Below are 25,932 nucleotides of genomic sequence, written 5' to 3' on the forward strand. Positions count from 1 at the left end.
GCATTTGTAATTGTAGCATTACAGTTCTTGAGTGGTTCAGGTTGTGTTACAGGTGACACTTTGATGATAACTGGGCGGAGGTTTCTTCAAACAAGCCTGATTGAAGTCCTCAGCAATGATTTAAAAGGCATTGGAGCAGGTTGTTTTTGTTTGCTGATCGCCATACTCAATACATTGAGTACTTGTTTAACATTGGCCTTTAGTGGTACGTAAACTGTGGTCAGGATCACGGAGGAAAACTCTCTTGGTAAGTAGAATGGTTGGCATTTAATCTTTAGATGTTCCATGTCAGGGGAACAAGAGTGTGACAGACTGCTGTGCCTGAGCATCACAAAGAGTTTATAAAGAAATACAGACCCCAGCTTTTGCCTTCTCCGATTCAGCAGTCTTCTCTGTCCAGTAAATTGAAAAGCCCTCTGGTATGATAATCATATCCAGGGAGTCTGAGGTTAGCCTTGTCTCTGTGAAATCATATGCACTGATGCCATTTGCTGTCAAGCATTCTACTAAGTACCTTCAAGTTGATAAATGTAATTTTTGGGATTTTCAATAATTCTGAAATGTTTTGTCGAGCATACCTGTTCCATCCGCCATAAGTGGAACTTCCTGGTGGCCAAACATGTTAATTCCAATTGCAACATGTCGCCCCATGGCCTCCTCTTGTGACAAGATGAGGCCTCCTTCAGGGTGGTGGAGCAACACCTTATATTCTGTCTGAGTAGGCTCCAACCTGATGGCATGAATATTGATTTCTCTCTCTAGTTAAAAAAAATTCCATCCCCTTTCTCTATTCCGCATTCTGACCTTGTACCTCTTCTCACCTGCCTATCACTTTCCCCTGGGTGGGTCCTCTCCTCCTTCCCTTTCTCCTATGGTCCACTCTGCTCTCCTATCAGATTCCTTCTTCTCTAGACCTTGACCTTTCCCACCCAACTGGCTTCACCTATCATCTTCCAACTATTCTTCCCCTCCCCCCACTTTTTATTCTAGCATCTTTCTCCTTCTCAGTCCTGAAGAAGAGTCTCGGTATATACATTTGCAACTCCTTGCTCAAAACTAGAATATACTCCAGCCGTTGGTTGGTGATAATGTGAGACTTTGGCCATGTGGTCCTTATGTATCTTAGAGAGATTTTTACGTTAATCAATGTCACCCTTAGGTCCTTTTGCTCATGTATTCAGCTTTATTGTGTTATAAAAATGTAGTTTTGGGAAATTCGTTGACAGCCTTAAGGTAGCGTTCTGCGTCCTTGTCATTATTAAGCTATTTAGAACAATGGCAAGTATATTCATAATGCCTCCCCATCTATTTACTTCAATAGATGATTGTTGCAATATGAACAAATAACAAGCCTGAAATTGTCAGTTGGTCTTTTGAGCCTCTTCACATGATCATAATTCAATATGGAATAATACAGTACAGGACAGGCCCTATGGCTCAAGATGGTGTGCCAAAGTAATTCAACCGATGACTTCGCATTAATCTAATCCCTCTTACCTGTACATTGACCATATCCTTCCCTTCTCTGCATGTTCACGTGTCTATCAAGAGTTTCTTAAATATTTCTGTCTGCCTCTCATATCACCACTCCTGGCAGTGCATTCCAGGTCCCCACTTCTCTGTGTTTTAAAAACATCACATCTCCTTTGTACTCCCCCCCCCCGCCTTACAAATATATGTCCTCTAATATCAGACATTCCTGTCCTAGGAAAAAGATACTGGCAGTTTATCTATGCCCCTATAAGCTACTATCAAATCTCCTTTTGACCTCCGCTGCTCTAGAGAAATAGGCCCAGCATGTCCAATCTCTGCTCATAGCATGTGCCCAGCAAACCACACAACATCCTGCTTAACCACTTCTGCCACCCTCTCCAAAGTCATATCCTTCCTATAATGAGGTAACCAGAATTGAACACAGTACTCTAAATGTGGTGTAACCATTAAACTTCATCTGTCACTTATCTGCTGATATTTGCAGCTGATATATCTGTTGCTGTATTCTTTGGCAATCGTCCATGTAACTCACAATGCTACAGTGTTGTGTTATCTACAGATTTACTCACCAACTCTGCAAACCTCTATCCAGAATAAAAAAACCTCTCACCACTACCCTCTTGTATGGGTAAGATCCGATGAGTATCTTATAACAATCATAACCTGCTACTAGGCACAATAACTTGTGGGCAAGGCAAAAAATACTAATTAGTGGTTTGCAATATCCTATGAGGAAAAGATATTGAATTTTCATCTCATATGATAATTAATTGTGCTGTATTATAACAGTTCTATGTAATATTTAGAGTGATATTTGTTGAATTTCTTTTTCATGCTTGCCAAGGAAAGTGAAATTAAAACCATTCTAACTGAGGTAAAAATAAATCTCACAAAACTAGATTCCCCAACATCCTTTCCCACATTTTTCCTTCGTCCTGTAGCTATGAAATCCTTGCAAAATAAAAATCTTTTGGTTTGGAAATAATAAGTGATTCTGAAAATCAGTTAAGTATACACTTGATGAATAATAGTGGACAAGCTCAAGCATTGCTCATTGAGGAAGGTTTTCTTTGAAGTAAAAGATTTTTGGTTTTGTTTTGAAAATGTTTTGCATTGCATCCAACTTATTTCCTGGCCATTTCTGACCCTGTTTTGCACCATTCTTTAATGTGCTTGACCTCCGGTCAAGATGGCACCAGTGAACAACAATTCTTTGGACGACATCTTCTGGATAGCCAACCTCTTCGATTCTTTCACTTTGTGTATGTCTGCTGCTTGTTTTTTTTTTTTGACTGGATTGTGTTAATGCCATGTACCTGTGACGTGCAGTTTGAAATTCGATCGAATGATCTAGTGCTCTGCTGTGGCTGGAGAGCTGCCTCGTGGAGAGGACCAGAGATGGGGACCTGAAAATTATTGAGGCCACAAGCTAACTCGTGGAAAAGACCAGAGACAGGACGTGGGGTCATGAACGACGACATCGCGAAGTGGCGAGGAGGATTGAAGCATTGAGGTGAATGCGGAGGAGGTCAGCAGTTGATCTGAACAGAGACCACGGGCTCAGTGGCTGGGTCGGCAGCATTTGCGTTCGGACCTGGCGTGGCAGTCGTTCTTCATGGAAGGACTGAGTTGGTGCAGCCACACTCCTTGAAAGCTGACAGAAAGATGTTTTCGATATTCTGAGATTTGTGTGATTAGTGATTTCCTTAAGTTTTTGGTGCTTTTCTTTCTTGTTGCTGATTGGTGGTGTGTGATATGTTACTTTTTATGCGAGGGATAAGTTGGGGATTTGGGGTCTGATTATCCTGTTGGTGTTTTTCTATGTGGGCAAATCTGTTCCTGTTTGTGAGACGGGGGCTGGGGGTTTTGATGCTATTGTTGCTGTTCTTTTCAGTGAGGAGGGGCTGGGAATTTGATGCTATCGTCGCTTTTATTTCGATGAGGGAACGGGCTGGGTTTTGATGTTATCGTCACTTAGGGAGGGGGTTGGGGCTTTTGGGTTTTGTGGGTCTGGGCGATTCCTTAGTTTTTTTGTGTGAAGGAGGGGGGCAGTGGTATTAGGGTTTGCAAATTTTGTTTCTTTTTCTTTTTTGTGTTGGGGGAGGTGATGGCTTTTCTTTTCAACAATTCCCATGGTTTTTCTGTATTTCATGGCTATCTGGAGAAGACGGATATCAGAGTTGTATTGTAAATGCATACTTTGCCAATAAAATAAACCTTTGAACTTTTTTTCCTTAACCAAAATTTACTTCAGTCAGCTGTTGTATTGATGCCATGGGAAATAAGTATTGAAGATTTAGTAAGTATTATTGCTAGTTTTATTTAGTAAATGCATTGAGAAGAAGGCTTTCAAATGGTCCAGTGGAGGAAGGACTTATTGCACTCTCCTATGCAACAGCAAGAAATACCACACCTGTACTTTCACCTCTTCACTTCCCTCTATCCAGTGTCCCAAGCAGTTATTTCAAATGAGACAGCTATTGATAAAGACTTGTTCCAATTTACTGTGGTATACACAATGTTCACCAAGTGATCTTTTCTACACTTCAGAAGTAAAAAATAGATTGGGTATTGAGTTTGGAAGGCTACAACATGCCCAAACAGTAAATGAAGTGCTTTAGCTTAATTATTTTGGGTCTCATTTTAACACTGAGGGAGCTATAGAGAGATAGATTAGAGTGGGCTTGTAAATTAAAACAGCATTCAACTCTCTAACAAACCTCATCTTCTAGTTTTTATTTCAATTTTCTCCCAGTCTTTCTTTCTCTAAATCCCTTTGTTGACCAGATATTCTCTAACGTTCATGAGAACCCTGACTTGCCCAAATATTCTGGTTTCTATTTTGTCCACCAATACATTTAACTCCATATTTTTCCAAATTTTCTTCCCTCTCTCAAGATGTTCATTCAAGCGGCTTGTGTATTTGCCTTGAAACCTCTTTACAGCTTCCTTTCTACTCTTAATCCCATTGAGTTTTTTCTTATCAAGAGCAAAATTGGAAAATATAACGACCTGCTCCTCAGTCAAATTGTTGATGCAGACTGTGAATAGCTGGGCCCTAAGCATCAACTCCTCAAGTTCTCCACTAATTACAGTCTGCCAACCTGAATAAGATTTGTTCATTGCTGGCTTGTTTTCTCTCCAATAATCAATTTGCAATTAATTTCAGAACAAAATCCCTAATTCTGTGTGTTTCTAACTACATTGGGTCCATAAAAGCCTTCTCAAGATTCAAATATACCACTTCCATTGCTTTTCACTTATCTATTCTACTGGCTCATCCTCAAACAACTTGTATACAGCAGTCAAAGTTCTTCAGTAACACCTGCTTTTATTATCAACATAATATCCAAAAAAGTGAGGTGTTATCTTATTTATGAAATCAGACACATAAAGAAATGTTCAATGTTAGAACCCCAAAGACCCCCCCAGCTCCCCTCTCCCACACATAAGCAGCAGTAAAGCAACGACCCCCCTTCCCCACCAGCAAAAAAGCTTTGTTTCTGGACTACAAATTATAGCAATCAGAGCCTCATTGTTTCTGTTATGTAGAAGCATTATGCAGAAGCTTCGCCTATTCTCTCAATAATCAGGGGTTTGCTGTGAGAAAAATAGTGAGGCTGGCTGTGTATACTGATATTGGAGGATATCTGGCAGCAGTTTTTGAATATATGTGAAAAGATCAAAATTCATTTTTCCTTCACAGACTGTGGATTATTGTTATCTTTGAATCAGTGAATGACTAGAACTACTATATTTGCCCACTATTCTTGCTGTAAAACACTGTAGGTGTTCTGATTTACTGAATAAAACATAACTGAAATTTTATTTGCATACTAAGCCATGATTCTAACATTTATAGCAGTGAATGTTTTGTGGAATCTCATTCTCTTAAAAATCTTAGAAGATATGGCTTTGAAAATATTCTGGAAGATTCTTTACAAGATTTCTGATTATCTTAATCAACATACTTGACATACTGGCTATAAAATGTTCTAAAAATGAAAACATGTTTACTTTCTGGTCTGCCGTCTGTCTGATTGATTATTTGGACAATTTAGTTACATTCCAGTGGTTTCATGACACTGGTCCTTGCGGAAGGGACATGATTGGTTCTATGTCAGAGGTAAGTCATTCTTTTGCCGCTGATTAGGAAGTCTCTGGTCCCTTATCTGCTCCCCTATCCTATACAAGCTTTGTTTCTCTAATTCCAATTTGATGTCAAGTTGTAATCATAATCCTGAAATGGATATTTATTTATTCTGTAGGCGGCATGGAGCTTGAAAACACGAGCCTTAACAGAGATGGTGTATGTGGATGAGGTAGACGTAGATCAAGAAGGAATAGCTGAAGTAATGCTGGATGATAGTGCTATTGCACAAATTGCCCGTAAGTACTTCAGTAACCAGCTTAGCTGATAACTTTTTAAAACGTTCAATCAGATCTTAGGACTGAAACTTACAGATGGCAATATATAGGATATTTGGCAAGCAGTGAATCAGACTTAAACTCATTTAGAAGAAAAACAACAGATTAGCAAAATATGTAATCAATTTAAATGAAGTGTAAGATGATTCTTTTGAGGTGAAATGAAAGGAGTGGGAGAGTACACACAATAGGGGAATTGAAAAGAAAGATAATGGAGGAACAGAACCCATCTGTAGATTTCTTTGAATGATGAACAAATCTATTTGAAAATCATTCTGGACTTTCCTTGACACTGATTGTCATACAGAAATGTAATGCTGTGCTCAATTTTGAATTACTATTATATTGTAAAAACAACTTAAAACACCAAAGTACTGATCCCTAAGTCTGATTAGAGGTAAGCTACCACTATTTTGAAAGAAGATTGAAGATTCTACTGAAGCAATTTTTTAAAAACATGTAAATAAGGGATTTTTTTTTGTTTAAATGTTATTGTGAGGACTTATCAATTTAAAATTATTACTGAAAATGAGAAAAACAATGAGAAAATTCATTGGATAAAACTGCTGGACATGAAGTAATTTACCATAGGTAGTGTTTGATGTAGACCAATGCAATTCAGCTTATGAAAGTGCTGCAAGTTTTTCACAGTACATGTGCCTCATCCTACTGTAGCACATGACAGTAAACTCAATGACAATTTAATAGAGGAGGTAGAAGAATAAATAAGGAAACCCGTGTGGACCTTGTTGACGATCCCTCAACAGAGGGATTTATGTGGGAAAAAATGTAAATATTTACCACAAGAAGCCGTGGAGTAAGTATGATAAAAGAATTGATATTGAATTGATCTGGCAAAGTTGTGAAGCAGACATGGGTGGGAAATGGCTTGTCTAGCATTATATATTTTAAAAAAACATTTGCAATCTATTGCTTGACCACTTTACCTGGAGGGCATCATACACAGATGTCCCAACTTAGGTAGTCAAGTTTCTCAAATAGGATATGATACCTCTTTCTTTTACAAGTTAAAAATATTCATTGTTCATACTTTACTGCCTTTAACATATTTGCATTGGTTTGATGTATTTGTAATCAGTAGTGTACTAAAATGAGAACCTCAGCAAGCCAGACACCAACTCTGAAGGGAAACGAAGAGTTGATGTTTTGGGCTGAGACCCTTCATCAAGACTTTGAGCATCTGCAGAATCTATTGAGTCTGTGTACAAAAGTCACCTTTTTTAATTTTGTCACTATGTATAAAGATGCAATTTACCTACAACAGCTGATGAAACAGTATTGGGATTTTTGAACTGATTTTTACAGATATCTCTGAAGTATATTTGTTTTACTTTCAGGACCTGGAACCTCTTTAAAACTCCCTGGAGTCAATCAAGGAGGAGGTCCTAGCCTGGCTGTCAGGTATTCTAGTTGAACTATGGATTCCCTTGATAACTTGGTTACATATGGTGATAACAAATTACACAAAGCAGGAAAAGTTCTGTTTTGAATTTGTGTGCGCTGTGCAATGCAATGGCTAAGCTCAGCTAGAGTGAAATTTCAGATAGCTTCTAAAATCCTTTAGTTTACAAAAGTGGAAAACTTACCTAGGGCTTTGCATCCTGCTAGAAGGAAGGAAAGAATAATTTATTTATATAGGACCATTAACTATATATACTTTTACCAAAGAGCTATAGTTTTAAAAAGAACTTGAAGTGCAGTTACTGCAGTAGTATAAGATAATAATATTTGAATAAAATTATGCTTAGTCCTTGTTTAGTTTGGTCAGCTTGGTGTCTGATTTATACAAGGGCTTATCAAGATATCTCAGAATGCAAAGCTATCCAAACTGTAAAATTTCTTTTTCCCCAAAAATAGAATGCATAATCTGTTGCCATTATAATGTGCTGTTTTTACCCAAGTCCAAGACTTTTATTTTATCATCTGGCAATAACATTACACTGACTAGACACCCTAAGTGCCAAAGCCTTTTTTTAAAAAAAGCCTTTTTAAAACAATACTGTAAGTAAGGAGTATACTTGCACATCCAACCACTTATGCTACAGAGCATTAGACTGCAGGATTCTGCAAAAGTGAATTGTAAGAATCGCAACTCCCCTCACCTCCTCCCGTGGAATTTGTTTTTTCCCCCTGTATTTCTAATCAGACTGTTTATCTCTTCTCACAGACCCATGTCTCAATCTGGAAGACCCATTACTGGATTTGTAAGACCAGGCACCCAGTCTGGCAGACCTGGCACTATGGAGCAAGCTATCAAGACTCCAAGAACTGCCTACACAGCCCAACCAGTGACAAGTGCTTCTGGTAGATATGTTAGGCTAGGAACGGTAATTTTTTTTCTAGAAGAATATTTTCTTTCAAATCTAAGGTATTTTCATTTTCATTTATGAACTATATTGAAACCACAACTAAAAATATTTTTTTCATCTTTCTGTAGGCGTCCATGCTTACTAACCCTGATGGACCTTTTATTAATTTATCCAGACTGAATCTAGCTAAATATGCTGGAAAGCCAAATTTAGCTAAGGTTTGTACCAAACTTTAAATGCATAGGCCCAAAGTTTTTGCTGGCTTTGAGATTTGAGTATTAAAATTTTTCATTTCTTCTGAATCAACTTCCAAGAAAAGTGGATATTCATATTAAGCTTATACTCTTAATCCTATTTTCTGCTTTCTTGACAAAACTATGCCAGGTTACTCATTACATTTTTAATAAGTTTTGTTTTAAGGAATTACATTCTGTTGTCATTTCTATTTGCAAAACTTGTGTAACTTCTAACATAATTTGGATTTCTGACTGCACCCATGACAGAAACTCTGAGCCATAATCTTCATTGTATTTGTTGTAAGCTTATTTTTAAGAAGTCTCATTAGAGTAATTGCTTAATGAATATTTTATTAATGGTACTTTTGAAGTTGAGATTCAAAACCTCTATTTTGATATTGTTTTAAATGTTATTTCTACTTCAGCAATTGCTTGGGCAGAGCTGGGACTTTGACCCAGCACCAGTAAATGTTGAGATTTCAGAAGGTGCCAGACATACTTGCCAAAGACAGGTTCTTAGGTGCAAGTCAAACACTAATATAACTTTAACTAGGTTGTGCAAGTCTAAATTGCCTTAGAGCCATCTGTGGAATATGTCAACAAACATTAAAGGATCAAATTTGGTCCAGCAATTTTTTTTTTTGGTAAACATTTCTTTATAAGCCATAGGAAAGTCTTTTTGGCTTCTTTAACCATGTTTGCATCTGGGCCATATCTTAGTTGGTTACTTTGATGCAGTTCCAGAATGCAGCTTACAAGTTGGAATTTAGCTCTTTTCTGGAGGTGATTAATCCAGATCTAGATCCCACAAGGGCATTCCTTTAATTGCCTTGTGACTTGAGCAAACTGAGCACACAATTTAATATTACTCTGAAAGTACAAACAAAACATTACATTTACCATATGCAGTAGTCCACAAATGAAAACTGGTAGTAGAATTTGCTTTTGGGAAAAAAACAGTGGCAGCAAAATCTCCCTCTTGGATCTTTCCTCCAATTGTTCAAAATAAACATTTTTTAATACAAAAGGGCATTGTTGGGTGTGTTAATTTTTTTTAAATTAGAGTTATCAATCCTGAGTTTGGGAAGTTAACTAAGGTGAATTTGTTTGTATATTTTAATTTTTTTCAGGCACTTTTTGAATATATTTTTCATCATGAAAATGATGTAAAAACTGTAAGTCATCAATAAATCCTCAATATTGTTTCGACCATGGGCATGCTTGTTTATGCAGTATATATACTGTGCAAAAGTCTTAGGCACCCCAGACTTTTATATAGTTTCAGATCCACAGAGCCCTGATCTCAATATCATCAAGGCTCTCTGGGATTACCTAGAGAGACAGAAGCAAGCGAGACAGCCAAATTCTGCAGATGAACTGTGGCAAGATCTCCAAGATGCTTGGAACAACTGACCAGCTGATTTTTTTATAAAACTGTACAACAGTGTACCAAAGAGAATTGATACCGTTTTAAAAGCAAAGGGTAGTCACACCAAATATTGATTTGATTTATTGTTTACTACTCTTTATAGTAATTCTTTTGATATCTAGAAACTTCTCATTTCATTATATTTGTAAGCATCTTTGCTTTACAGAATTTTTTTACGTGCCTAAGACTTTTGCACAAAACTGTATGTGTGTGTGTATATATACTACATGTACATATAATATGTACAATATTATGAAAAATAGATTGTGTTATGTATTCTTGTATATTTTGACCCTATGGGCTGTTGTCACGCTTCCTTGTGTGTTACATACTGAACGTAATGCATGCTGACCACAGTTTCCACCCAGCTAGTCCCATTTCCTGTATTCAGCCCATACTCTTCTAAGCTCCTTTCCTTTATGTACCTATTCAAGAGTATCTTAAATGTACAGTCACTTTTTAAATTCAAACACTTTTTTTGGCAGCTCATTCCATTTATTCACCACTCTCTTTGTGAAAATCTTGCTTATGAATGGACAAGAGGAGAATTGCTGTTTTTTACATATTATATACTAGCTGAACACTACATACGGTGTTTGTAGATAATGTCTATATCAATCTCGGTTGGTATTGTTATTGATATGTATATCTGAGATAATTCTCCTCTTGTTTGTATTTATGTTCCTTTTAATTCAATAAAAAGATTAATAAAGAAAAAGAAAGAAAATCTTGCTTGCCAGGCCCTTTTTAAATCTTTCCCTTCTCACCCTAATCCTGTTCCCCTAGTTTTGGACTCCTCTACTGAGTGAAGAAGACTTTTTTAATTCTCCCATGTTCTAAGGAATAACTACCTAACCTTACCAACCTCTCCCTATAACTCAGACCCTCTAGTCTTGGTAACATCCTCGTAAATAATTTCTGCAGTCTTACCAGTTTAAACACGTCTCTAACGACTTGTACAACTGCAATATAATGTCCCAAATACTATATTCAGTGTCCTGATTGACGAACACCAGTGTGCTAAATGCTTTTTTCACCACCATGTCTACCTGTGACGCCACTTTCATCTACTGGTTCAATTACTCTCTGCCATTTTACCCTAGACTACTTTGTCATAACTTCCTTTGTCAAATGCCGCTTGAAATTACCTATTTTAAGAAAGAATATCACAAAAGTCAGCACAGTTTTCAATAAAAGTTGAATCTTTTTTATTTCTGACAGGCTTTAGATTTGGCAGCACTTGCAACTGAGCAGTCTCAGTTTAAGGATTGGTGGTGGAAGGTCCAAATTGGCAAATGTTATTACAGGTAAGGAGCTAGATTTGCATTGGTTTTATTAAAGATTTTTGTTATTGACCACAGATTTATTGTAACATTTCGTTGTTACGTTCAATACTTTCAGATTAATAATGCAGAAAATATTAGCCCAGTAGTACAAACCATGAAGGTGAACGCACATCACTATTGCAATGCAAAACACAGAGCAACCGTTGACATTGCCCAGTTATGGTTGGAGGTTCTTGTTTTATGGCCAGTCACTTGTGGGCATTGAGAAAACAATTCAATTTGCCACTAAAAGTAAAAAAAAATGGGTTCTGTGATTAATCTAGAAGTTGTTGACAGTGCTGCTACGATTCTTGTTGTCCTTGTGGATGGAATAATTTGAAAATCACTGACTAATATGAATGCCAGTTATATATGAATTATTTTCTCCGACGAGAACTGTGTTACTGTTAACCATTGTACTATCTGGTTTTCATTAATACTGCCCAGCAAACTCTGGCCCTCAAAGACTGTGCAGTTTGTGGAATTTTGTTTGCTCAGAAGGATCAAACTTGCTGCTGTTACCGAGCCACTTGCCTATGGGAGGAAAATGTGGCTGTGTGTTTGATGCATTCCTTGCTACCGGCTTGCTGGTTCATAATGTCCCGATCATAAATGGTATAATCTTGCATAATGGAAGACAGATGGGCTAGAACAATCTCTGCCCATAGTTATGAAAAAACTTTTTAAATATAAAGTTTCAAAAATATTTAGTTTAAACAAAAATATTTAAACAAAACAATTAATACATTTAAAGAAAACTCTAAGTAATTTAAAAGTGAAATCTAAATAATATCTTAGCTGTTCATTGCAGCTATTTCTCATGCCTAACTTGATTCAGGTTAATCAGTCAATCTAATACAACACACTCAAAATGCTGGAGGAACTCAACAGGTCAGGCAGCATCTGTGGAGGAGTATAAACAGTTGATGATTTCGGCCGAGACTGTTCTTCAGAACCCATCGATAGATGCTGCCTGACCTGCTGAATTCTTCCAGTATTTTGTGTGGATTGCTCTGGATTAACAGCGTCTGCAGAATCTCTTCTGTTTATTCTTCAATTTAATTGCTGGAAAATTCAACAAATTTATATTTTACTTTTAGTTTACCAGAATTCAGACAGAAAATTTTGTATGGAGCAGTGCCAACAAGTTCAGTACCTCCCTGCCTGTAAAAATTCTTATACTTGCAGGAGCAAATGTCTGCAGTTGTGTGTGGGCCAGCTGGTATTTCCCAGCATAATAAACTATTTTAAAATTTACACATTTTAATAAGGTTTGTGTTCTGTTGAAATGGGCACAAGGAGTTAAAAGAACAATGTTCATTTTAATTTTAATATAAAGATTTAATTACAATTTATTTTTATTCCTTCATTGTATTTGAGAATTCTTAATTTGGATTGGTCAACCTGCTTACTGCATTGTAAGCAGCATTCAATGCACGACTAAGGCACTGATTTGAAACAAACTTCAGGACAGAGGGTACCTATCTGCAGAGTCATTTAAGCTTGTAGGTCAATGGTGAGCACCATTATTTTGCCACTGTGTTCAAAATTTGAGCCAATGCCCCAGGTGAATGATTTAAAAATGCATATTTTTAACATTTTCTACATTTTACAAACTATTTTCCTTTTTTTTGCTAAAGATTAGGTTTGTATCGTGAGGCAGAGAAACAATTTAAATCTGCATTAAAACAACAGGAAATGGTCGATACAGTACTTTATCTGGCAAAGGTAAGCAGCTAACGTACATGTGAATTACCATCTTTTAATATGTAGCCACCACTGTACGATATGATGTGTGTGTGTATGTATCTGTGTGTGTGTGTGTGTGTGTGTGTGTGTGTGTGTATGTATACACACACACACACACAAACACACACACACACACACACTTGGTTATAGAATTGGTGAAAGTGTGAGCGATGAAGGAAGTGTATGTGTGTGTCTAGGACTTGAGAGAACAAGTTCACCGTTGAGGAATCTCCTTTGAGGATTAGGAAACAACCACAAAAAAGGCCTGAGAAAAAGCAGAATTAAAGTCAAACCGTTATTACAAAGATAAATGGGTGTAGGAAAAGAAAGACTGGGGGGTAAGAGAAATAAAGGAAAGGTAGGAAAATTACATTTTTCACCTTTTCAACTCCTGGAAAATTTCATAATCTAAACCAATGAAATCCTACATTTTTAACTACAAATTATTGGCTGAGACATTGATTGGCATGTATTAACCAAATTCACTTCCACTACTAATTACAAGCCCTAAGTAACTGTGACGCATTAAGTTTGTATTCATCATACAAATACAGCAGTATAATGGAATTCCAAATTTACCTATGGTGAGTTTTTTTCATTTATTATGTGCCATGTCGTATGACATGGGCGATCATGGTCTTGACCATGATTATTCTTGGCAAATTTTTCTAAGAAGTGAGTTGCCATTATCTTCTTCTGGGCAGTTTCTTTAGAAGGCTGGTGACCCCAGCCATTATTAATACTCTGTAGAGATTTTCTGCCTGGAATCAGTGGTCGCATAACTAGGACTTGAGATATGCACCAGCTGCTCATATGACCATCCACCTCCATGCATTCATATGACTCTGATTGGGGGGGGGGGGTGCTACACCTTGCCCAAGCGTGATCTGTAGGCTAGTGGAGGGAAGAAGCACCTTGCACCTCCTTTGGTAGAGGCATATCTCCGTCCTGCCACCCTATGATGAGTGAATAATGATGTATTAGCTTCCTGAACTTAACAGTGGAATAGTGAAAATTAGACAGCAACTATTGGATATTAGTATGTAACTATACCCTTTGCACATAAAGAACAGTAATGACTGTTGGTTATTTTACTATATACACAGCAGATTCATAATCCATATTGTATTGATAATTGTTATCATTTGTTCAACCAGTTAGGAAGGATTGAATAGAGGAAATTGTGAATGTATTTTTGTACCTGCTTAAATATTTTTGATTTATTTGAATAGGTCTACATTCGTTTAGACCAACCATTGACAGCTTTAGGCCTTTTCAAGCAAGGGCTGGACCATTTCCCAGGAGAAGTTACACTGCTTACAGGAATAGCTCGCATACATGATGTAAGTAATGCAGATAAATTATCTACAGTACTTATGAATTGAGAAAAACTATTCTATATGAACCAGCTTGTACTTTTTCATGATTTTTGCCACTTCATAACAGATGTTCTTGAATTCAACAGGAAATGAACAACATAGCATCTGCCACTGAATATTATAAGGAAGTCTTAAAACAAGATAATACTAATGTAGAAGCCATTGCCTGCATAGGGAGTATTCATTTTTATTCTGACCAACCAGAAATTGCACTACGATTCTATAGGTGAGATCATAATTTGTGTTAATAACTAAAATTGATAACAGTGTGTGATGTTTAATTTTTCAGTTTTAAGAAGTGGACAGTTGGCTGATGCAATGTAGTCATTAAATGAGTTGATGTTAAAGTCTCACAGCAAAAATGATAGCAAATAAAGTCATTGAACTTGGTTAATCTATTGGAAAAATAGAAGAAATGCTAATTACATCAACATCCAATATAAATAGGGTAATTTCTCCAGAAAAAATGTACCAAGTTGGGGATAGGCACAAATTCTGTGCATAAAATGAATCTCACTCCCTTAGTCTTGTTGCCAAGTGCCATTGATGGGGAAAAACTGGCCATAGTGCTGTCACTATATGTCTTTAATAGTCAAGTATAGTTAGAATGGAGAAATTGAATCAGATTTCTAACACCTTTGTGATTTCTGGCTAGGTGCTGGTTGATGGCTGATATGTACAAAAACTTGGCTTGGATAGTACCAACAATTTAATAAACCATAATTTGCTATTCAGGGACAAATAATGGCCATTAGGTCTTTAGCCACAGCACTAAAGAAAGGCATATCTGATTTCCAATACATGTAGGATGCTAGAGCATATCAGAGTGAGCATTCTAGTGATCTGGAAAGAAAAACCTGGATGGTATTCACAAGATCACAAGACAAAGGAGCAGAAGTAGGCCATTCGGCCCATCAAGTCTGCTCCGCAGCTCCTCCATGAGCTAAACTATTCACCCATCTAGTTCCAATTTCTGGCTTTTTCCCCATATCCCTTGATACCCTGACGAATTAGATACCTGTCAATCTCCTCCTTAAACACCCTCAATGACCGGGCCTCCAGAGCTGTATGTGGCAACGAATTCCACAAATCCATGACCCCTGGCTAAAAAAATTTCTCCTCATCTCTGTTTTAACTGGGTACCCTCTAATTCTAAGACTATGGCCTCTTGTCCTGGACTCACCCACCAAGGGAAACAACCTTTCCACATCTACTCTGTCCAACCCTTTCAACATTCGAAACATTTCTATGAGATCCCCTCTCATTCTTCTATACTCTAACGAATACAATCCAAGAGCCGACAAACGCTCCTCATATGTTAGCCCCTGCATTCCAGGAATCATCCTTGTAAATCTTCTCTGAACTCTCTCCAACATCAATACATCCTTTCTAAGATAGGAGGCCCAAAACTGCACACAGTATTCCAAATGAAGTCTCACTAATGCCCCATAGAGCCTCATCAACACCTTTTTTCTCTTACACACTATTCCTCTTGAAATGAATGCCAACATAGCATTCGCTTTCCTTACCGCCGATCCAACTTGGTGGTTAACCTTTGGGGTATCCTGCATGAGGACCCCCAAGTCCCTTTGCACTTCGGATTTTTGAATTTTCTCCCCATCTAAATAATAATCTGCCCAATTATTTCTTCTTCCGAAATGTACAACCGTACATTTGTCAACGTTGTATCTCATCTGCCATTTCTTTTCCCACTCTCCTAAACTAACTAAGTCTCTCTGCAACCTTTCCGTTTCTTCAACATTTCCTGCTCCTCCACCTATCTTGGTGTCATCCGCAAACTTAGCCACAAAACCATTTAATCCATAATCCAAATCATCGATATACATCATAAAGAGAAGCGGCCCCAACACTGACCCCTGCGGAACACCACTAGTAACCGGCAACCAATCAGAATAGGATCCCTTTATTCCCACCCTTTGCTTTCTGCCTATCAGCCAATGCTCCACCCATTCCAACATCTTTCCTATAATTCCATGGGTTCTCATCTTATTAAGCAACCTCATATGCGGCACCTTATCGAAGGCCTTTTGAAAATTCAAATACACAACATCCACAGCCTCTCCCTTGTCAATCTTATTCGAGATTACCTCAAAAAATTCCAATAGGTTGGTGAGGCGGGATCTTCCCTGCATGAAACCATGCTGGCTTCAGCCTATTTTGTCATGCACCTCGAGGTATTTCATAACCTCGTCCTTGAGGATTGACTCCAATATCTTTCCAACTAAACTGTTAGACTTGATCTTCAACTCTTGGTGAGCAATCCACTTTGATGAACCTGATTTCTCTTAGGTCTATTTACTTTTGTGCTGTCTTGTCCTGGTACCTGATTCCTGATTTTGGTTTGGTATGAAAGCAGCTACCGCTACCCACCCATATCACAGGTTAGATCTAGTAGTTCAAGATACTGATGATATTTACCCACACAAGGAAAAAGGAAATTACCTTAAAACTTTTTTTTCCACATTTCTTTATCAATGAGCAACATTAGTTAGGCCAAGCAAAATGGTGGTTGTCATTGGGATAATAAAATAGAATTGCGTTGAAATAAAAAACAGAATATTTGAATATGTAACCTATTATTAGTTCTTACAAATCCAAATAAAAAACATGGCAGCACACCCTTATTATTGAAATACAGTGATCCACTAAATGAAATATCAAAACAAAAAATCTTGGAGTTGTCGCAATTTTTATTTAACTCAATGGAGATATTTTCAATTATAGAAATGATCGTGTTATTTTGAAATTAATAAAAAAAATTACTCTCTGCAGGCGACTTCTCCAAATGGGTGTTTATAATTGTCAGCTTTTCAACAATCTAGGACTCTGCTGTTTCTATGCACAACAGTATGACATGACTCTGAGCTCATTTGAAAGAGCATTGTCCCTGGCTGTGAATGATGAAGAAGTTGCAGATGTATGGTATAACCTTGGCCACGTAGCAGTGGTATGTATAGCCACATTACATCAGTTTTTGTTTTTGTTCTTGTTAGATGGAGTTCCATGTAAAATAAAAGAAAAATAAACTGGATTGATATCAGAAATGTAACATTGTGTTTAGCACAATGCTGTTACAGCTCGGAGTTCATTTCTGGCATCCTCTGTAAGAAAGTTTGTACATTCTTCCTGTGTGCATGTGGGTTTCCTCCGGGTGCTCTGCTTTCTTCCCACAGCCCAAAAAGACATACCAGTTTGTAGGCTAATTGGTCATTGTAAATTGTCCTAAAGTAAATTGGTGGGTTGTTGGGCAGAAGGGTCTTTTCCACGTTGTATCTCTAAATAAAATAAAATGATAGTGATATGGCTTTTGCTGCAAAATTTAAGAACTGTAAGTAAGGACATTTTGAAATGATGAATATTAAGGAACTATTCTTTAACAAGTTAATACTAATCACATCTGTGAAATGTTTATTAATTTATTTACTTAAAACTTGAATCATTACTGATGATTCATTAAATCATGATGTACATATGTCATTGAAGACCTGAATTGCAAATTTTCTTTAAACCTAAACTGCTCTTGAGATAATATTGAACTGTAACTCTTTTTTATGAAGTCATCTTTCAAGTACCATAAAATTAAACACTAATAATTTCTCTGATATTAAAAGTGAATCAGCATTGGCCAGGTGGTCTAAGAATGGAGGTAGGTGAGATATTAGCCCTTTAGCTTTGCTGAAGTTATAACTGACAATTTTAATTCTTAGATTTCAACATACTGTTTGTTAATTGCCTTCCTGATCACCTCAAACTGTCATCCCATGTTTGTGGCATCCAAGGCCTGTTGAAACAAACAAAAAAGTGACATTATATTTTCATTGTACAAATTGTTTCTGCTATGCTGCTATAAAGTGGGGCCTCCATGAAATGGATTGCAAAGTGGTGTTCAAACTTCCAGGTGACCTCTGGAGGTTGTGGTAAAGATAAAATGGGCAAATGGGAGCTATTGTTCCTTGCACCATCTGTGGAAATGTGACCTGGTATGTACGTTTATACAGAGCGGGTTCAAAAGGTAGCAACTATGGCCGGACTGAGGTTTGGTGTAGCAATAGGTTCAACAACCTCAATGAAAATACTTGATTTTATTATTGACAAAACTAGCATACATTGCTCATCTAATTGCTTTTGTGAAGTGGTAAATCACTGTAGTCCAGTTGGGTGGGAGTTCCAGAATTCTGACCAAATTCTGATGATGGAGCAGTAAAACTATTCCAAGTTAAAAAGATGTATGAGTTGTAGGGGCACTTGCATATGGTGGTCACTTTATGCTTTCACTGCCGATACCTCTCGAAGGCAGAGATTGTTGGAGGTTATGTCAAACAAATTGACCATGTCCTATGTTTTCCATCTGAAACCTGAGTTAAACACCAAAATGGAATTTGCCACCAAATATTCATTTTCCTCACAAAAATGCACACTTTTAAGAGCATAAGACCATAAGATATAGGAGCAGAAGTAGGCCATTTGGCCCATTGAGTCTGCTCCAATTCTTCCAGTCATTCCCACTCTCCTGCCTTCACTCCATACCCTTTGATACCCTTGCTAATCAAGAATAAAATCATATTATGACTGGCATAAAGTGCAGTTCTAAAAATGTCTACATGATAAAAGGTAAGTATGCATTTCTGATCATGTTTTCATTTAAAGCACTATAACCTCACTTTATGTATATTATTGGTAAGTTAACATTGTTGTATTTTAGGGAATAGGAGATATGAATTTGGCCCATCAGTGTTTTAAACTGGCACTGGCCAACAACAATAATCATGCTGAAGCCTATAACAATTTAGCAGTCTTGGAAATGCGCAAAGGTCACCATGAACAGGTGAGCAGCTTGTATTGTCATGTAATGTATTGGAAAAATATTGTTTTATCTTGGAAAATAAGCTGTATATTTATTTCTAAGTATCTACAAACGTTTGTAATTTTTTACTTGTATCTGAAGGCTCGGGGATTTCTGCAGACAGCTGCAGCATTGGCTCCTCACATGTATGAACCGCATTATAATTTTGCTGCACTTTCAGATAAGGTAATGAATATAAAAAAGTACTCTGTAGATATTTAATAGCTATATGTACGGTATTTTGTGACCATCAAGATATTTATACATTTTGGTAGGTATTATAGATATTTCAGATTTTCTGACAACAATTGAAATTGAATTATCATAAATATAGAACTGATTAGCAGAAATTCTGGTAATCTGAAATTAGTTATGTAGCTCCATTCTAAATTAAGTTGCTTATATATTTGTTTTATTCTTGGTCAATGGGCCTTTGCAGATGGCCAGATATTCTTCACTCACAACACGCTGGAGGAACTCAGCAGGTCGGGCAGCATCCGTGGAAAAGATCGGTCAATGTTTCAGTCCTGACGAAGGGTTCCGGCCCAAAACGTCGACCGATCTTTTCCATGGATGCTGCCCGACCTGCTGAGTTCCTCCAGCGTGTTGTGAGTGTTGCTTTGACCCCAGCATCTGCAGATTACTTTGTGTTTGTGGGTAGATATTCTTACTAGCTGAAGCACTGATGGAGACTTTTTGAGGTTTATATTAGGTTTACCCACAATGTTCAATTTGGCTTTTTATATCTTCTGTCACTCTGTTTCTGAACAGCACTTTGGGCAAATACATAGAAACATTGAAACATAGAAAACCTACAGCACAATACAGGCCCTTCGGCCCACAATGCTGTACCGAACATGTACTTAACTGAGAAATTATCTAGGGTTACACATAGCCCTCTAATTTTCTAAGCTCCATGTACCTATCCAGGAGTCCCTTAAGAGACCCTATCATATCCACCTCCACCACCGTCGCCAGCAGTCCATTCCACACACTTACCCCTGACATTTCCTCTGTACCTACTTCCAAGCACCTTAAAACTGTGCCCTCTCGTGTTAGCCATTTCAGCTCTGGGAAGAAGCCTCTGACTATCCACATGATTACCAGTAGAAAGTCATTCATGATATCCAAGCAAGAATTGGCGCATTCCACTTGAGCGAACAAGTGGTGGGGAATGTAAAAAAAATACAGTCCATTGATAGAATAGAAAGTTCAAGACAAAAATGTTAACTGACGAGACAAGAATGATGGTGCAAGGCAAAATGACAAGCTAAGAAGCAATAGTTGCATCCATTGCAGACATGCTTAGGAAAGGCATGATCAATATATGATCTAAAAGTACTTTTAAATGGGTTGAGATGCTTAACAAAACATTCAGCCAGTCTGAAGTTGTTCTCTACAACTGTTTGGTTCCATTTGATTGATGAACTACAAAACACCAATGTCTGTTTATTTCTTTCCAGGTTGGAGACCTGCAGAGCAGTTATGTAGCTGCGCAGAAATCAGCAACTGCTTTTCCAGAACATGTTGACACTCAACAATTAATCAAACAATTGCAGCAACACTTTGCCATGCTGTAACTGTAATCAATTCCTAATGACCTTTAGAGATATCTATATGTTGTTAAGAAGAAAGCTACATAATTTTGTATTTGCTTGCAGTAAATGTGTTTTATAAAAATTCTTTACCTTGGGTCTACTGTGACCTTGTATCATCCTGTGCATATTAATGAAAAAAATAAGGCTAGATTAATGAAGAACAAACTAGTTCATTGCGTATGTGTGTGATGTTTTGTACAAACATCTATAATTTCATTGGAGCAAAATGAGGACCTCAATGGATCTGGTAACATTTATAGCAGGAAATGGATAGTCTCAAAATGCTGATTTTTCCATTTCCCTCTACAAATGCTACCTGACCTGCTGGGTTCTTCCAGCAGTTTGTTTTATATTCCAGCTTCCAGCACTTGCAGTCTCTTCTGTCTCCTGTAATTTCAGTGGGTTGTACTGTAGAAATTTTCAAATGTTGTCCCTCTGTCAGGTACAATGGGGAAGAAAAGATTAATGCACTTGATCCTCATAACCCAACTGCCTTGAAAAGTAGCTTGTAGACACTGGTAATGAGGCCAGCTGACATGAGAGTTGACTGAAAATAGATTTTAAAAAAAAATTAGGACCAATATACGGTGCTGGTGGAACTCAGCAGGTCAAGCAGCACCAGCTGGAAGAAAGGAACTTATCAATGTTTGGGGTCAAAACCCTGCATCAGAACTGAATGAAGAGGCAAGATGACCAGCATCGAGTGGAGAAGGGAAGTGGCAAGAAAGGATTTGGAGGTGATTGGTGGACTGTAAAAGGGTGTAAGACAACAGGCAGGTGATGCAGTTAGGGAAGGTGAAGAAAATTAAGAGCCTGAGTAAGAACTCTTGAAACACTATGATAAATAGCAAGTTTAGAATTGAATACAATTGTATATTATTTTAGAAGAAGTACTTAGCTTTTATATTTAAATTACATTTCATGAATTATTTATTGTTAAAATGTAAAAAAAATCTGTAATATTTGAACCTAATTTGTAGAAAAAATAAAATAATTACCAAGATGAGATCTACTTGTATCCATTACTTTTACTGTGTTATCATCAATATTTGTATTTACTGTAGTTTGATGTTCGTATGATTACATAAAAAATTGTATTTGTCAACTGTTAACCATATTTTACTGTCTAGCCCACAACTTGTGCCCAATTTTAAGTTTGATTAGAATTTATCTCTACCATTTATTATTATTTTAAATTGTATTCAGGTCAGCCAATAGAATCACTAGCATTTTCTATTTTTATTTCTTTCTGTTGTGTTGGACTGCATATTTGAGAAGCTTTTGTTTTAGTCAAAGCATTAACTCACTTGGTCAAATATAGGCACAAAAGACAGACAGGGATTGATATGCACTTTAATTTAAGTGCATATTGGCAGAATGCCATCTTTTTTTTTGCTTCTCTGCTAATTTCTTGCCAATCTTTACCCTGTGGTACTGGGCAACGGGAAACAAATACTGTGTGGCTAGTTTCAGTTAAAGTTAGTCTGCACTGCTTAAGCTGGTTGTCCTTTCTTGAACATATGTAGTAGAAACCAGTACTGATTGCCTTCCAGGTAGTAACTCTGCAGAGAAGAAACTGAATGATATGGGAAGGGCCACCCTATTTTTTTCTTGAAGATGACATTGGAGACTTTGCTGGTAAATAAAAAAAATCCAGACACAGCCTCAGCCTCCAAAGATAGAGGGAGCAGTTACCAATAGTGGGTAATGGCAGCATGTAGTCGTACACACTGATCCCATTTGAAGGTTCAGAAACTGACTGCATTTTCAAATATTATATTCTGCCTTAAACACCCCACCAACCCCAAGCCTCACTTCTGCAAATGACCAATACCATTTACAATTCATGTCTTTCTATAGTACCCTTAGCTTACCCCCACACCACCACACTTACAACGTTGCAAACTTACACATGTATATCAAAACTATTTGCTCACAACAGATCATAGTAAATATAAACATGTTAAGTATCAAAATTTACCGTGATCTTTATCTGGGGGAAAAAATTGTGAAAAATCTCAATCTCACTAGGTATTTTGACTTTAAAATATGCAATTTTTTATGGAATAATATTTGGCAGTCTGTTTTGTCTTTTCATTGATCACCGGCTGGTGCTGGCTGTGTGCCTGATTGCATTTTGTTTATCCAGACTACTGTAATTGGATTGTGCACAGGGAGACTTGCATTCAAGAGTAACAAAAGACATGTAGTTGCCCGGCCCTCCACCAGCTGCTGCTTGATGGTGAAGTCTTCTGGGATCACTGGCTCGCCTGCCTATGATGAGTGACTTTTAAATAGATTATAAAAGAGATTTATAAAACAAACTGGAAAAAGGAAACAAGAATATATCCACTATCTATGCGGTAATGTCAAGTGCCTATCAAAGCTACAGTTGACTCTGCATCCATTCATCATTTATTTAGGTGAAGCCAAAGTATTTATTTTTGAAATTTTAAAAATTGTTCACTCATTCAATCAGAAACTCTGATCGTATATTAGTTTCTGAAATTTCTTGAAGCTGTTCTTTTATGCATGTAATTATTTTGAACTTCAGACAGAGAAGATTCAAAGATTAATAGCCCATGTAACACAGTGTATTCATGTATGAAAGTAGAATTGTAATGGTACAACAAATCTATTCCCTGACAATGAAACAACACAAGTCTGATGAGAAGGCCATTCAGCCAGGTAAAACAATGGCAGAGGATTATTCAAATAAGAAGAGATTTGGCAAAGTTCGATTTTTAAAAGGATTTGGCTGTCCTTGTATTGGTCACTGAAAGCAAATTGGCAAATATGGCAAGGAGTTAGGCAAATGGTACATTGACCTTTGTTATAAGAGGCTTTGAGTACGAGAGCAAGGATGTCTTACTTCAATCACACAGGATCTCACGTGAACGTATCTGGAGTTGTGTGTGCAATTTAGTTCCTACCTGAGCAAAGGAGGAGCACAAGATGATACAACAGACTGATTTCTTAGATGGTAGGACTGATGGGAACAGCCGAGACTGAGTTCTCGCCAGGACTGAGGCAACACAGCTTCCCCGCTCCCAGTCTCAACTGTGAACTGGATTTGCACTGTTCTACGTTACCAATGTCCAACAGGGTCTTGCGATCAGAATAAAAACATTCAAGGTAATCACTGGCACCTTTTTTTGGACCATGCACTGTCCAACAGCACTCAAGAACAGTATGCAATAGGTCCAGTTCCAGCGCTATCAATAACTCACTGACGGGTCTTGCAGTACTTGATGTTCTTCATATCCAGCGGCGATTTTCAATCATTAAAAAAAAAGGATGTACAAGACGAACAAATACACTTTTGACTGGACCCAGAAAGGCTGCTACGTCTGACCGCGCCACTATCTTACCAGTGAAATGTGAAATATTTAAGGAGAATTCATGGGGAAACTTCTTCACTCAGGTTGGTGGGAGTATGGAATGAACTGTCAGTGGAAGTGGTAGATTTGGGTTTGATTTCAACACGAGAAATTTGGATAGATATATAGATGAGAGGGGTGTGGAGGGCTATGGTCTCGGTGTAGGTCGATGGGGCTAGGCATGGACGAGATAGACTGGTGTCTGTGCTGTAGTGTTCTATGACTTCGAGTTTCAAGTTGCATCTACTTGTGAAGGCGTGGGAAAAGTCAAAGAGTTGCTTGCTCAAAACATAGTTCTTCTGACAAGTGATTGGAGATGGATTAGTGATGCTTCTTCCTGCTGCTTGAGAGATTTCCTGGACCAGTATATAGTGTATTCTGTTATTACTGATGTCATTTTGGGATGGTGTCATTACTGGCTATAGTCATGTCCATGTTACTGTAAGTGGCTGAAATTGATATTAAATGCCTAATTTGTGACTATATAATACTCCTTGCAATTTTCTGGAAATTTTCCCTTAGTTAAGGTGCTTGACAAAGGACTGATTCATTGAGCACCTTTGCTCCATCCATCCATCACAAAAGATGAGGTTTTGTGGTGGCCACCCTTTTTAATTCTACTTCCAATTCCCATTCTGACATGTCAGTCTATGACCACCTCTACTGCCATGATAAGGCCACTGTCAGGTTGGAGGAGCAGCACCTCATACTCCACCTCAGCATCCTCCAATCTGACAGCATGAACATTGATTTACTGTAGTTCTTTTCTCTCCCCTTTCTCTTTCAATTCCCTATTCTGGCCTTTTCTCTCCACCTCACCTGCCCCTCACCTCCTTCTGGTGTCTCTCCTCCTTCCCTTCTTCATTGCTCCACTCTCCTCTCCTATCAGATTCCTTCTTCTTTACCTCTTCCACCTATCAGTTTCCACCTTCTCACCTCATTTCCCCTCCACCACCCATCTTCCCTCTCACCTGATTTTGTCTGTACTTCCCTCCTTGATGAATGGCTCACAGATTTCAGTTTGAATCCTACTTTGACAGCCGGGGAATTTGAATTAATTAAATAAAACTACAATGAAAACTTAAAATCAGTACTGGTAAACGACTGTGAAAATACCAAATACCAAATTACAGTAAAAGTAAATCATTTGGTTCACTAATATCCTATAGAAAACAAAATCTGCCATCTTTACCTTGGGTGATCTAAATGTGCATTGACAGAAATGAATGGCCTCAAGTCTCAGAAGGAAAAAAAAATTTGCTTTGTCTTGCCATTTGTGCCCAACTCCTGCACTAAATAAAGAAAAAAATTAAAGTCATGAGTGTAATTTCTGATTTCTAACATTTCCGTTGCCAGTTGGATTTTCTAGGCCCCTGTCAGTAGCTCTGGGAAGAACAAATATGAATAGTTAATTTGGTTGATTGACCACATACTATATGGAATATTATGGTTCGGGGTCGCTGAGAGTGCTTTTAATCAGCAGTAACCCTAAAGTTCTTTCAACTTAAAAAGGTAATTAATCTCAGCAGGGTGGACAAGCAATTTTAAACAAACCCTCTCCCCATCCCCATAATATTGTTACATGCCCCTACCCTTCCAAGTTTAAACTCCTGCTATTCCCCTCTCTCCTGGATTTTACTCTCACAATCAAACTAACTGTTCTTCCAGGTGAGTAAACATTTCACCCGTGAATCTGCTGGGGCCATCTATTGTGTCTGGT

At 37.6% G+C, this 25,932-nt stretch overlaps 1 protein-coding gene across 2 annotated transcripts in view; it reads left to right on the forward strand.

Annotated features, from left to right (window-relative positions):
• The window catches only part of ttc8 (tetratricopeptide repeat domain 8), a 36,817-nt gene extending 14,989 nt beyond the window's left edge, over positions 1-21,828 (forward strand). The window contains exons 4-16 of one of the 2 annotated variants that reach the window (XM_072271232.1): positions 5,763-5,883; positions 7,281-7,344; positions 8,111-8,270; positions 8,381-8,470; positions 9,619-9,663; positions 11,139-11,224; positions 12,883-12,970; positions 14,224-14,334; positions 14,457-14,596; positions 17,164-17,338; positions 19,094-19,216; positions 19,337-19,420; positions 20,698-21,828. In XM_072271232.1, the coding sequence (XP_072127333.1) occupies positions 5,763-5,883; positions 7,281-7,344; positions 8,111-8,270; positions 8,381-8,470; positions 9,619-9,663; positions 11,139-11,224; positions 12,883-12,970; positions 14,224-14,334; positions 14,457-14,596; positions 17,164-17,338; positions 19,094-19,216; positions 19,337-19,420; positions 20,698-20,814 (1,404 nt within the window). In that variant the 3' untranslated portion in view covers positions 20,815-21,828. The remainder of the gene's footprint in view (positions 1-5,762; positions 5,884-7,280; positions 7,345-8,110; positions 8,271-8,380; positions 8,471-9,618; positions 9,664-11,138; positions 11,225-12,882; positions 12,971-14,223; positions 14,335-14,456; positions 14,597-17,163; positions 17,339-19,093; positions 19,217-19,336; positions 19,421-20,697) is intronic. The other variant, XM_072271238.1, reaches the window with a different exon arrangement.
• Positions 21,829-25,932: the final 4,104 nt, after the last annotated feature.

This window comes from Mobula birostris, chromosome 1, assembly GCF_030028105.1.
Source record: "Mobula birostris isolate sMobBir1 chromosome 1, sMobBir1.hap1, whole genome shotgun sequence".
NCBI lineage: Eukaryota > Metazoa > Chordata > Chondrichthyes > Myliobatiformes > Myliobatidae > Mobula > Mobula birostris.